This window comes from Periplaneta americana, chromosome 2 (assembly GCF_040183065.1).
Source record: "Periplaneta americana isolate PAMFEO1 chromosome 2, P.americana_PAMFEO1_priV1, whole genome shotgun sequence".
Lineage (NCBI taxonomy): Eukaryota > Metazoa > Arthropoda > Insecta > Blattodea > Blattidae > Periplaneta > Periplaneta americana.
In genome coordinates this window covers 114,485,714-114,498,430 of record NC_091118.1, presented here as the reverse complement: position 1 = coordinate 114,498,430, position 12,717 = coordinate 114,485,714, and the positions used below count along the sequence as shown (strand labels likewise).

General features: G+C 36.4%; 1 protein-coding gene across 3 annotated transcripts in view; it reads right to left on the bottom strand.

Annotated features, from left to right (window-relative positions):
* Positions 1 to 12,717, bottom strand: part of LOC138694525 (LIM/homeobox protein Lhx9-like) — a 523,249-nt gene that overhangs the window by 49,606 nt on the left and 460,926 nt on the right. For all 3 annotated transcript variants that reach the window (XM_069818333.1, XM_069818331.1, XM_069818334.1), the window contains one exon: positions 1,170 to 1,393. In XM_069818333.1, coding sequence (XP_069674434.1) covers positions 1,170 to 1,393 — 224 coding nt within the window. The remainder of the gene's footprint in view (positions 1 to 1,169; positions 1,394 to 12,717) is intronic.

The window sequence follows — 12,717 nt, the reverse complement described above, 5'->3', positions numbered from 1 at the left end:
AGTGAGAGTCCAAGTTTCACAACCATACAGAACAACCGGTAATATAACTATTTTATAAATTTTAACTTTCAGATTTTTTGACAGCAGACTAGATGACAAAAGCTTCTCAACCGAATAATAATAGGCGTTTCCCATATTCATTATTATTATTATTATTATTATTATTATTATTATTATTATTATTATTATTATTATATTATTTCTTCTCATATGTATTATTATTGTTATTATTATTATTATTATTATTATTATTATTATTATTATTATTATTATTATTAACCTGGGATATTTGTCCGACGCGCCATCTTGAAGACAAATAACAGCGGGACGAACTGTAAACATTTAATGGCCACGCTGTCTTCTCGTAATGAATCATAAAATTGCCGTGTTCGATGCAAAAATCATGCACTTAAAGTGTCTTGGAGAAGTTCTGTCTTTCCTTTTGTAAAATGTATTTTATGAGTGGACATAAAGGGTCGTGAGATGGCCTTTTTACGAGGGACGACCAACACTCGGTAATTGCTCATCCTGAAACGGGAGGTGGCCGCCATCCTAAACAAACTGGGTGCACGAAAACTGTGATTGAAAACTGTTTGTTTTCGTGCGAACCTCATTTGAGCTCCGCACGCAGACAATTCAATAGAAGTTCGAAGCTATATGCCTGGGCAAAGGTCATGTTCAGCCCTTAAAATGGTGAGATGACCTTAACAAGTTCCTAACTAATTACCGGCTCTATTTTCAAGTTGTGTTCGGCAACATTAATTGTTCTTGACGTTAATAACACTTCAAGAACTGCAGTGGAAGTCTGCAACATATCTTACGGTCTCCTAACAGAAAACCCAGATATCTGCGCAAAATTCAGGAACTGTCTCTGTTACTTATTCCAGTGCACATTCATTTTATGAGTCCATCGAGTTGATATGAAAAGATGAAATAAAACAGTCCCTTTTGTTTTCAGCATCGATGTTATTAATAGCGGAGACGTGACAGAACAATGACACAGAAAAAAGGGGTTACCTTAAAAACCTGTCTTAACACTGTCTTTTTCACAACAAATTTTGGGGTCGTGAAGACTTTCACTCGGAAATCCAGCACAAGAAACTGGCCATTAACTGTTCGGCAGTGAAGATCTTGAACTACTCTACCTTTCAGCAAGTATGACTACTCACCTGCAGCACCCTCTTGGGCAACCCCGTCTTTTGGGACAGCTGTTTCAGGTCTTTGGCGTCGGGGTTGTGGTTGATGGCGAAGTAGGACTTCATAGTTCGCAGCTGGTGGTGCTTGAACGATGTGCGCATGCGTTTTGTGCGCTGCTGCCCGTTGGAACCGGGAAGACCCGGAGTGCCGGGACCCGATCGCCCGAAAGGAACATCCAAGTAGTCCGCGTTCAGATCTGAAATAAAGAGTTTATTTAATCATTTTCTGCTCAACTTCACCGAACATCAGACAGCGTTCGGGTCTTGAACAAGACGGTCAGGTTCATAGAGCATCTGTATTGCTTTCAGATCTGAAGCATGGAATGACTTGAGCAATGCTCTACTGAACTTCATAGAATATCCAGATTGCATTCAGGTCTGAAACAAGAAGTGTTTTGAATCAAGCTCTGCTCAATCTCGAAGAACATCTGAATCGCGTTCAGGTGTGAAACAAGGAGTGTTTTGAATTATGCTCTGCTCAACATCATAAAACATCTGTATTGCTTTCAGATCTATCTGAAACATGGAGTGATTTGAGCAATGCTCTGCTGAACTTCATAGAACATCCAGATTGCATTCAGGTCTGAAACAAGAAGTGTTTTGAATCAAGCTCTGCTCAACCTCGAAGAACATCTGAATCGTGTTCAGGTGTGAAACAAGGAATGTTTTGAATTATGCTCTGCTCAACATCATAAAATATCTGTATTACTTTCAGATCTATCTGAAACATGGAGTGATTTGAGCAATGCTCTGCTGAACTTCATAGAACATCCAGATTGAATTCAGGTCTGAAACAAGAAGTGTTTTGAATCAAGCTCTGCTCAACCTCGAAGAACATCTGAATCGTGTTCAGGTGTGAAACAAGGAATGTTTTGAATTATGCTCTGCTCAACATCATAAAACATCTGTATTACTTTCAGATCTATCTGAAACATGGAGTGATTTGAGCAATGCTCTGCTGAACTTCATAGAACATCCAGATTGCATTCAGGTCTGAAACAAGAAGTGTTTTGAATCATGCTCTACTTAACCTCGTAGAACATATGAATCGCGTTCAGGTGTGAAACAAGGAGTGTTTTGATTCATTCTCTGTTAAACTTCACAGAACATCCGGTTTTTGTTCATATTGTGAAGGAGTGGCAGCAATGATGCCCTGGTGTACTTTGTGGTAGGCTACATCCTGGTACGAATTCAGGTATTAATAAAGGAGATGTCCACTATATGTTGCGTTCAACTCACTGCACCTCAAGAAATTATCCCAGGACGGAACACATGTCACTTTGTGTGATAAAAGTTTCTGGTAGTAAGATAGCTTTAATTTTTAATTTTCTCATTCTATGCAACAGAGTGATAAAAAGAACAATTTAAACATTTTCAGAGAAATGCAGGCCATAAATTCCATCGTACCTTACATATATATGTATATACAGTACATTGTGTGGGTATTTTTTTATTTTTAAGAAGGTTATTTTACGACGCTTTATCAACAGCTTAGGTTATTTAGCGTCTGAATGAGGTGAAGGTGATGCCGGTAAATGGGTCCGGGGTCCGGAGTCCAGCACCGAAAGTTACCCAACATTTGCTCATATTGGGTTGAGGGAAACCTCCGGAAGAAAAACTTAATCAGGTAACTAGCCCCGACCGGGAATGGAACCCTGGTTTCGCGGCCAGACGCGCTAACCGTGTGTGTGTGTGTGTGTGTGTGTGTGTATAGTCGACGTGGTTGGCGAGTTGGTATAGCGCTGGCCTTCTATGCCCAGGGTTGCGGGTTCGATCCTGGGCCAGATCGATGGCATTTAAGTGTGCTTAAATGCGACAGGCTCATGTCAGTAGATTTACTGGCATGTAAAAGAACTCCTGCGGGACAAAATTCCGGCACATCCGGCGACGCTGATATAACCTCTGCAGTTGCGAGCGTCGTTAAATAAAACATATTATATATATATATATATATATATATATATATATATATATATATATATATATATATAGAGAGAGAGAGAGAGAGAGAGGTGTCTGCGTTCCAACATTTTTCTAAGCTACTGGAAACATTTAGCTCATATTTAATATATAAATAAATTAATGCGAGAAGTAGAAAGTTAATGCAATATTATTATTAAAAACACAGTGTAAAGCACTTTTGTCAAAATCACTAAACAGAAATTGGATCAGATTATACTCTTCTTGGCTTTTATTACGTAGTAAATAAGGCTAAATAGATACTACATTTCAACAAAACTAATTTTCATCACAGAAAAAGTTTGTCTTCAAGAGAACTTCACGAAAATTTTGCAAAACAATTTATGCAAAATTAGCAATTTACAGGTATTAACTAGAGCAAAATGTTTCAGATAAGGTACAATTTATTCACAGAACTTAATTTCCGATTTGGAAACGGTATCTTCGAACTCCCAAGGTTATGTCATATTTTTTTTTTTTTTTCAACTTTGTATATATGTATCACTGATAATTTGATAAACCTTAACACAGTCAAGAGTTTCTGCCAAAGACCGCAGAAGTTTCAGCACTCAGAACCATTTTATCAATACTGAGCAGAAGAACGAATCTTATCAAATAAAAGAAAGAAAACCCCAATTGAATAAATTTGTATCATCTCGTGGGGTGCGACGACTTGTGACGGGGGGTGGATTTGCTTGCTTTTACCACTCTGGAATTAATCCCATCCGAGCTTTGCCAGTCTTATTAGGTACACAAAAGATGCCTTTCTTGGCAATAACGAAACCACGTTTTTGTAGGCTCCTATGATTTTTTCGTAACTGTACTTGGCATCGGAAAGAGTTGTTATGTACCCCTTCCAAAAAGGCTCGATAGACTGTGATAGACCGTGCACTCTGACTATTAAATGACTCACTACTGATCTGTCACCTCTCGCCGCAATTCAGCTGTCGGTGTGATTCCTGACGCACGTGACGTCATTCAAATTCGTTACCAGATATCGGAAACAACCCTGTATGTGACGCTTTCGTTGAAGTTAAACGTAGGCAAGAAATAGCTAAAATAATTGGGTTTTGACCCCCTCCCAATCAGGTATTGGCCCTACTTCCTTCCTGTAAAAGCTAGCCTCGAATCAAGGATCCAATAGCTAAAAGCTACTACGATGAAAGAGTAATGGAACGGAGAATATCTGCATGGAAATATCATATGTACTTCGGTACATTGAAATAATATATAAAAGCTACTAGTTCACAGAAAACAATATCGATAAAATGACGTGACTTTCGTTAAGGTTATACTCTCAGAGAAATTAGAGTAGTGAGTGTAAATTATCTAACAGAATGCAGTGGAGGAAATGTTAAAATGCACTACATGTACGTACAAAATTTACTCTTTATTCGAAACAACCTTCCCCGCCCCTCACGATAATAATTGGAAAGAAGAGAATATTTGGATATTATATTATATCCGTGGTGATGAAAATTCTTGCCAACTGCGTCGAAAAAGACAAATGAAGATAATAAATACACCGCCATTAAATGTATGACAATCAATTCATTATGTTTTGTGTAACGCTAAAAAATATTTATCTTTTTCTTGTTGTCGCACCTGCTTCCTATAGCGCCGCTACAAGAAATGCGTTGCTTGTTGGAAATATTAATTCTCTTAACGTCTGTCAAGACTAATGAACATAAAACAGGACACGAAGCAATGAAATATTACGCTTCTTTTTCCATTTTTCACGATATACAAGCCTCGCAGACTGCAAGTCGTGTATCATTTTCCTTACACTACTACAGTATATTGTTGAGTTCAGCGAACACACATCGTAAGTGCAAATAACTCGGATAACTCTACTTCTCTCTCTCTTTCTTTCTACCATTCGCCTTCACTCACTATTTCATTTACTTCGTTTCTCTTTTCCTCTAACTTTACGTATCTTTTCTCACAGTCTTCCATTTTTCTTCCTTTCTTTTTTTCTTCTTTCTGCTTTTTAACTTTTTCATTTTGTTACCATTATATCTTTTTCTATCTTTCTCTTCTTAATTTCAACTCCTTCGCTAGCTTTCTTGATATATTCTTCTCTCTTTCCTTTTATTTAGCTACATCTTCTTCTGTCTTTCCTTATTTCTCTCTCCATTTTTACATCATCTTTTGTGTTTCTTTTCTCTCTTTCCTTTCTGTTACATCTTCATTTCTTCTCTTTTTTCTTTCCTTTACAACTTCTTTTGTTTTTTTTCTCTTTTTCCATTAACTTACATCTTCTTCTCTATTTCTTTTCTTTCTTTCCTTTTCTTTACATCTTCTTCTGTCTTCCTTTTTGTCTCTTTTCATTCTTTTACATCTTTTTATACCGTTCTTTTTCTCTTTTTCCTTTTCGTTACGTCTTCTTTCTTTTATTTTTCCTTTTCTTAGCATCTTTTTATGTCTTTCTTTTTCTCTCTTCCCTTTACTTTACATATTCTTTTGCCTTTCTTTTTCTCCTTCTCTTTCTTTAATCTTATTCTGTATTTTTCTCTTCCTCCTTTTCGTTACATCTTTCTTTCCTCTGTTTGCTTTTCTTTATAGTAACTCCTTCTGTGTTTCTTTTCCTCCTTTCCTTTCCTTACACATCCTTCTGCCTTTGTTTTTCTCTCTTCCCTTTACTTTACATATTATTTTGCCTTTCTTTTTCTTCTCTTTCTTTATATCTTCTTCTGCATTTTTCTCACTTTCCTTTTCGTTACATCTTTCTTTCCTCTGTTTTCTTTTCTTTATAGTAACCCTTTGTGTGTTTCTTTTCCTCTCTTCCCTTTCCTTACACATCCTTCTAGCTTTGTTCTTCTTTCTTTCCTTTTCTTTATATTTTCTTCTGTAATGCCTTTCTTTACATCTTCTTCTCTTTTCTTTACATCCTCTTCTCTTTTCTTTACTGCTGTTAAGTGTTGTCCTATTTTTAATGACATTTAAGGCATTTGAAGAGACCAGCTAAGTTCATATCTGAACTTTCTAGAGACCTGATACTCTTTAGATAACAAATAGCGAAATTCCCGTGACATGAGATCAACAATACACCGCACATTCTCTTGCAATAAAACAGGGTCCATGCGATTCGAGGACGTCGAACTGGTTTAGTTTTTTTAGTTTTTATTTCATTGTAATCTGCGGACTGACTCTCGTGTGTATAAAGTTCGAATATATATATATATATATAGTTGAAAATATTTCCCAAAAAAGTGTTATTTGATTGATCGGACGACACACGGGGCAATCAGTAATACTCGGCCATCATTGGAAATAGGGACTTGCCGATTTCATTTAGAGTACATCAGATCTCGTACACGAAAATGCAGTCTTTTAGTCTGTTCACGGACAAACAGAATTCTTAGGTATGACAATTTTTTAAATTATTTTTGGCATTCCTTCCTCCACATGAAGGTAAAGGTGTTATGTTCTTAACTTATTTCCCATTCAATCCAGTGACGAAAAACTGAATTTATTTATGTGTTACTTCCAGAATACTTTTATAATAAATGCTACTACATTCCCGGGAACAATGTGGGCCTCGTTTTCATTATCGAGACGAAAAACTAACCCTTATGAGTCGTTCCACTCGAAATTGAACAGAATATAAGCACTATCGCACATCCAAATATATACCTACCTTCTAAGAGAGCTGCTGAAATGAACTCAGAACTATATACTGTATATATTGTCTTCCGCAATGCCGAGTCGAAAATCAGAAAGAATACGCTGTAGAAACAGCAGATCTTATCTGGCGAAGTCATCAGGTTTGTTAATAACTAGGCCTGAGATATATATGCCGTTATACTACCAGTGCGCTTCGTGCGCCTCTAACTTTGAGTACGTCTCAGAGTTGGAGTTAACTCAGTATCTTTAGTTCGTTTGAACTCATGCTTATCATCAAGGTAAGTTAGTCCTCAGCGTTTGTGTGGTTCAAAGTCACTCCTTTGACTTCGAAACACAACTCTGTGCTAAAAAAAACTCAAAGACATCATTTTCTTTGTTAAAGAAAAATTGCACTATTTTAAAGACATTTTATTTTGAGTCTGCAAAAGATACACCTTTTATAACACTGACAAGTATCAGCCTTATTATTTCACTATGTTAATATTATGGTGTATTACGTTTCTTTACATAATTTTTCATTTCATATAATATTGTTGCAGTGAATAACAAACCACATTTTCAAATTTTCAAAGATGAATGATTGCCTGTTGCTAAAAAACACAGACTTACATCTAAAAAAACTTCATTCCACTTTTGCAGAAACAATGAGGACATATTTGAAATATTTTATACAGCATTATCTATCTGAAAATCTGTATCATTATTATAAATTTCTTCATTTGGATTTGGCACAAATTTTAAATAGAGCTAAATATCCAAAGTCCCGCGCCGTGGCGTCGTGGTCTAAGGCATCCTGCCTACGACTCGCGTTACGGAATGCGTGCTGGTTCGAGTCTTCATAGGGAAAGAAACTTTCTCATGAAATTTCGGCCAGTGTATGGGACCGGTGCCCACCCAGCATCGTGATGCACTTGGAGAACTGCGATAGGTAGCGAAATCCGGTTGCGAAAGCCAGGTATAACGGCTGGGAGAACCGTCGTGCTAACCACACGATATCTTCATTCTGTTTGGATGATGGTCCACCTCTGCTTCGGCATGTGGGCGTGAGGCCAGCAGCCGGCTGGTCGGTCTGGGTCCTTCACGATTCATAATGTTTATCCAGTATTTTTTTCCATACTGTTTGCTACTTTTTTCCTATTTAGTTTTCCAGCTGTTCGGTTCGTCACAATATCATTGACTATTTTATGTCTGTAGAAAATACACCTAATATGACATTGACAAGTATCAGCCTTATTTCACTATGTTAATATGATAGTGTATTACGTTTTTCTTTACATATTTTTTTATTTCATATATTGTTGCAATGAATAACAAACGACATTTTAAAATTTTCAAAGGAGAATGATTGCCTGTTGCTGAAAATACAGCCTTATATCTAGAGAAACTTCGTTCCACTTCTGCAGGAACAATGGGGGAATAATTTACATATTTTACACAAGCATTATTTATCTCAAAATCTATATCATTATTACAAATTTCGTCCTCGGCATCTTGCTATTATTCTTCTTTACAGGACGTTGAATGTTGCCTGTTACGAATAGCAGTATTCAGTCGTAATGTAACAGATCAACTGAAGTTCACTGCTGAACGAAACACACTGAAATCCCCCACCCCAACGCAATTACGTACTGGTACCTAAAATCAGAGGCGCATGAAGAGCATTGTAACGGCATACAATTCTTAGCCATATTAATAAGTAATGTGCAAAGGCTAAAATTGTAAAGGCCGTTTGATATAACTTCCAACCTAATATTTAACAGTATAGTACGGATAACATAGGCTCAGTAAGAAACAAGTTATCTTTTGGAATGTCTTGGCTCATTAACAAAAAGGCGTACCGTATAGAGTATTCTGAGTTCAGAAAATATCATTGGGTATATAGATTTCTTCATAGCAGATATCCCTCCTCTTTGTAATACTGTATAACTAAAAGAAATTGTTTCCGTATTTTCTGCGTATGTAAAACAACGGAAGTAGGCTTAAATCTAAATACTGTAATTAAGCATTGGTACATTACAAACACGTTATATTGCTTATAAATATATTTTAATATTAGTTTATTTGTATGTCCAAAATAAAATAATTAGATTTACTTCTGTTTTTATTACATACGTCAGAAAAAGCGTAACTAACTTAAGTTATATTACAAAAAGAGAAAGTGTCCGCTAAGAAGACACATATAGCCACTGGTATTTTCTAAACTCCGAATACTCTGCAGTCGAATCTCCTCTACACCATGTAAACTAATTTTAGTGTTACAAGACAAAAACAGAATAAATAATAATAAATTTGATTAAATTTTAAAAAGTGGGAAATTCAGCAGCCCTTTTAATAATTTCTCACCCCACATTCACGAGAGAATATGACATCACTAAAGGTGAAAGGTGAAGTGGGTTAATTTCTGCCTACCTGAATGCTCCCTACAAAGTTGGTGCCACTATTTCATTAGAAACTTTATTAGATGGGAGAGGTAGGCCTACTTTATTGCGTCCCAACATTTATACAACTGGGTTCCGTAAAATTATTGTTTTGTAAATGCGAAAATAATTATGTTATTCAATTGATAATATTTATCTACGTTTCAAAACTAATTTTTAATCCCTGTCACCATCTTCAAACTCTTAAGTTTGGCGTCACGGAGGCAGACAACTAATATGCAACTGCCTTGCCGGGAGGATGCACGCAAAAGCACACTCACGCGGGAAACTCAAAATTAATTCCCTTGTGGACCGGAGCAACCTCATAAATTTATGTATGGAAATATAAATCACTGCCACACTGCCCTCTCTTAGAGAACACAATAACTAAACGTAAACAAATGACGAAGGATATAGTTTGCTCAGGTAAAAATGGACCAATGCAATGGCTTTTTCTAGCCCTCCGGCAACCTCACCCGAGTCTAGAACAGTCCTAGCGTAACGTGAACCAGTTCTATCTCAGACTAATATTGTGAAATAAAGAACTTACCACAAGCGACACCAATTCTCTTAACTTCATTTCATTTATATTATTTTGCCCAAGGGCAGGTCTTTCTCCAATCTTTCCTACTTTCTGCCTTTCTCTTATTCTCCGCATATGATCCATTTATCTTAATGTTATCTATCATCTTCTTCTTCTGCCCTTCCAGTGAGTCCTTCAGTAGGCAGTTTCTTCTTAGCCAGTGGCCCAGCCAATTTTTTCCTCTTCTTGATCAGTTCCAGCATTCTTCTTTCTTCACCTACTCTTTTTAGCAAAGCTTCATTGCTTATTTTGTGTGTCAATTTCACACGTTCCATTCTTCTTCATATTCACATTTCAAATGCTTCCAGTCGTTTCTCTTCAGTTCGTCGTAATGGCCATGTTTCTGTCCCATACAATGCCACACTTCACACAAAGCACTTCACTAGTCTTGTTTTTTAGTTCTTTTTTCCAGAGAACCGCAGAAGATGCTCCTTTTCCTATTAAAAACTTCCTTTGCCATTGTTATCCTCCTTTTCACTTCTTGGAGCAGTTCATATTACTACTCGTACTTACAGCACACGTAACTTCATTTAATACTTCTTATTTGTGGCAGTTATCTGTTATAATTCAATTCAATAAAACATCATCATTATTATCTTCATCTTTTTTTTTTTTTTACTTTTCTTCGAGCATTAGACTGAAATCCGTTGCTGCTTTAATATGCTTCAAGACATCTCTTCTTCGACCGTTCCAAGATTGGCCTTTCTTTTGCTTTATAATTAAGGATTAGATTAGAATGTTATTTTACACCCATAGTCTGTAGGTGGTGTGACCACTGTTTCCGTTAGTCAGTTTTTTTTCATTTGCATTAAATAATTATCCTTTACTTTGTATGTCTTCTATGGTAAACTGTCGTCTCTTTTTACTCCCCTGTACAAATCATAAGAATCTCATTTCGGCTGACTGTAATCTACTGTACTTTAATGTTTTTCATTCATCGTTCCAATCTTGCTTCTCTTCTATATAGCTGACAGCGTAGTACCATTGCGTTATGACTTTTGTTGCTTATTCCGCTTAGTTCAACAGCTTGGTTCTCTTGTCTAGCGAGGATAGCGACTAACGTCTTTAACCATTCGTTCCAAGTCTGCTAATATCTCAGGCAACTTTGCCATGCTGTTGCTGGGTCATGTTACTGGCAGTAAAATTCCTTTGCTGAACGAAAAATTACATTTATGATAAAATTTCTGCACATTTAAAGAACAAAAGTAAATTTTTTCTTCAATAATTTAATATCATAATACACTGCTATCTTAAATTTACTAAGCATATTGGGAATTAAATCAATGGTTTACCCAAAATACGCCATGAAATGTTTCATATAAAACAATTCTTATCTTGAAAAGGAAGCAAAAGCGAGCAAAATTGTATTAAAAGTTTTTGTTTCAAATATATCGGAGAATAACCCCCAAAATTAATGACATTACTTACGATTCATCCTGTATAAAACTAAAAATCTTTCGCAAAAACATGTGACACTTCTATGCACGAACCTTTTTAGAAATAATCTACATCTACTCATCTCATATTACCAAATACTACAATTGTTTCCCATCTCATTGAAAACATTTTCTGTTGTACAGAGGCGTCGCAGGACAACAAAATATCTTAATTAATCTTTAAATACGAAATAAATTAAATTAACAATCACATGGTTTAGGCCTAATCCATGATACGGGGTCAAGACAGCTTCGAGCATACTGCTAAGTTGATACAGTGCGTTAGACTTCATTAAAATTGGATAGACCTTGGACCTCTAACTCCACCCACTTACCTCAACTCAAGTGTATTCAGAAAGTAGAGTACAGTAGGGCGATTCCAATCGCATTTTCAAGGCGGGTGAATCCTATCGCGTTTGATTTTCCCGGATAAGGCTCTCAATTTTTGTGTTGAAAATTACACTACGTCGGTGGGTGATTTCGATCGCATGTTCACATTTATATAACGACGTAGTTTTTATATATATTTTTTTATTTTCCTGCTGCAGATGGAAAAATACAAAAATAAAAAAAAGAGTAAACGTGGACAGAAAATTATATGGAAGAGACAATTGCTGCAGTGCGAGCTTTCATGTCTATTAAAGAAGCTGCGAAGCGGTTTAAAATTCCTTATACTACGCTTCAGAATAGAAATAAGAGAATGCATGGATTCTAAAAACACCAAAAAACTAGAAAAGTCAGCGGCCTCTAAAGTTTTTAGTGGTGAGCAAGAATGTCAATTAAAAACGAATTGCCAAACTCGCCCACTTCGACTATGGCTTAACGAAGAATAATAGGAAAAATGTATGGCAGTTTTATTTTATATCTTATGATGATCCAGGGCCTATTATTATGAAAGGAGAATGGATTCAATGCCAGGGAAAGCAAAAAGAATGGTACCGTGAGATTTGTGTAGAGACAAGAGGGATAAAACAGTTCGTTTGTGACAAATGTATGTAGATTTTATATAAGTTAAGTGACTGAAGTCCACACCTGTGGAGTAACGGTTAGCGCGTCTGACCGCGCAACCAGGTTCGAATCTCGGTCGGGGCAAGTTACCTGGTTGAGGCTTTTACCGGGGTTTTCCCTCAACCCAATATGATCAAATAGTGGGTAACTATCGGTGCTGGACCTCGGACTCATTTCACTGGCATTATCACCTTCATTTATTCAGACGCTAAATAACTTGAGATGTTGATACAGAGTCGTAAAATAACCCGCTAAAAAAAGTGACTGAATATTTGAGGCAGGGCTGAACAATGAATGCACTTGCTTTTATGCTTGGGTTTATAGCATCTTTTCAAGGCCAATGATCAATTGCTCAAAAGCACGTTATTTGTGTTATTATAGATAAATGTTTATTATTGCATTGGAATAATATAACTTGCTTTTTGTGTGTCTTTCACATGTTTAATTTCAACGATAAGAATCAACCGACATGTGATCGGATTCACCCGAAC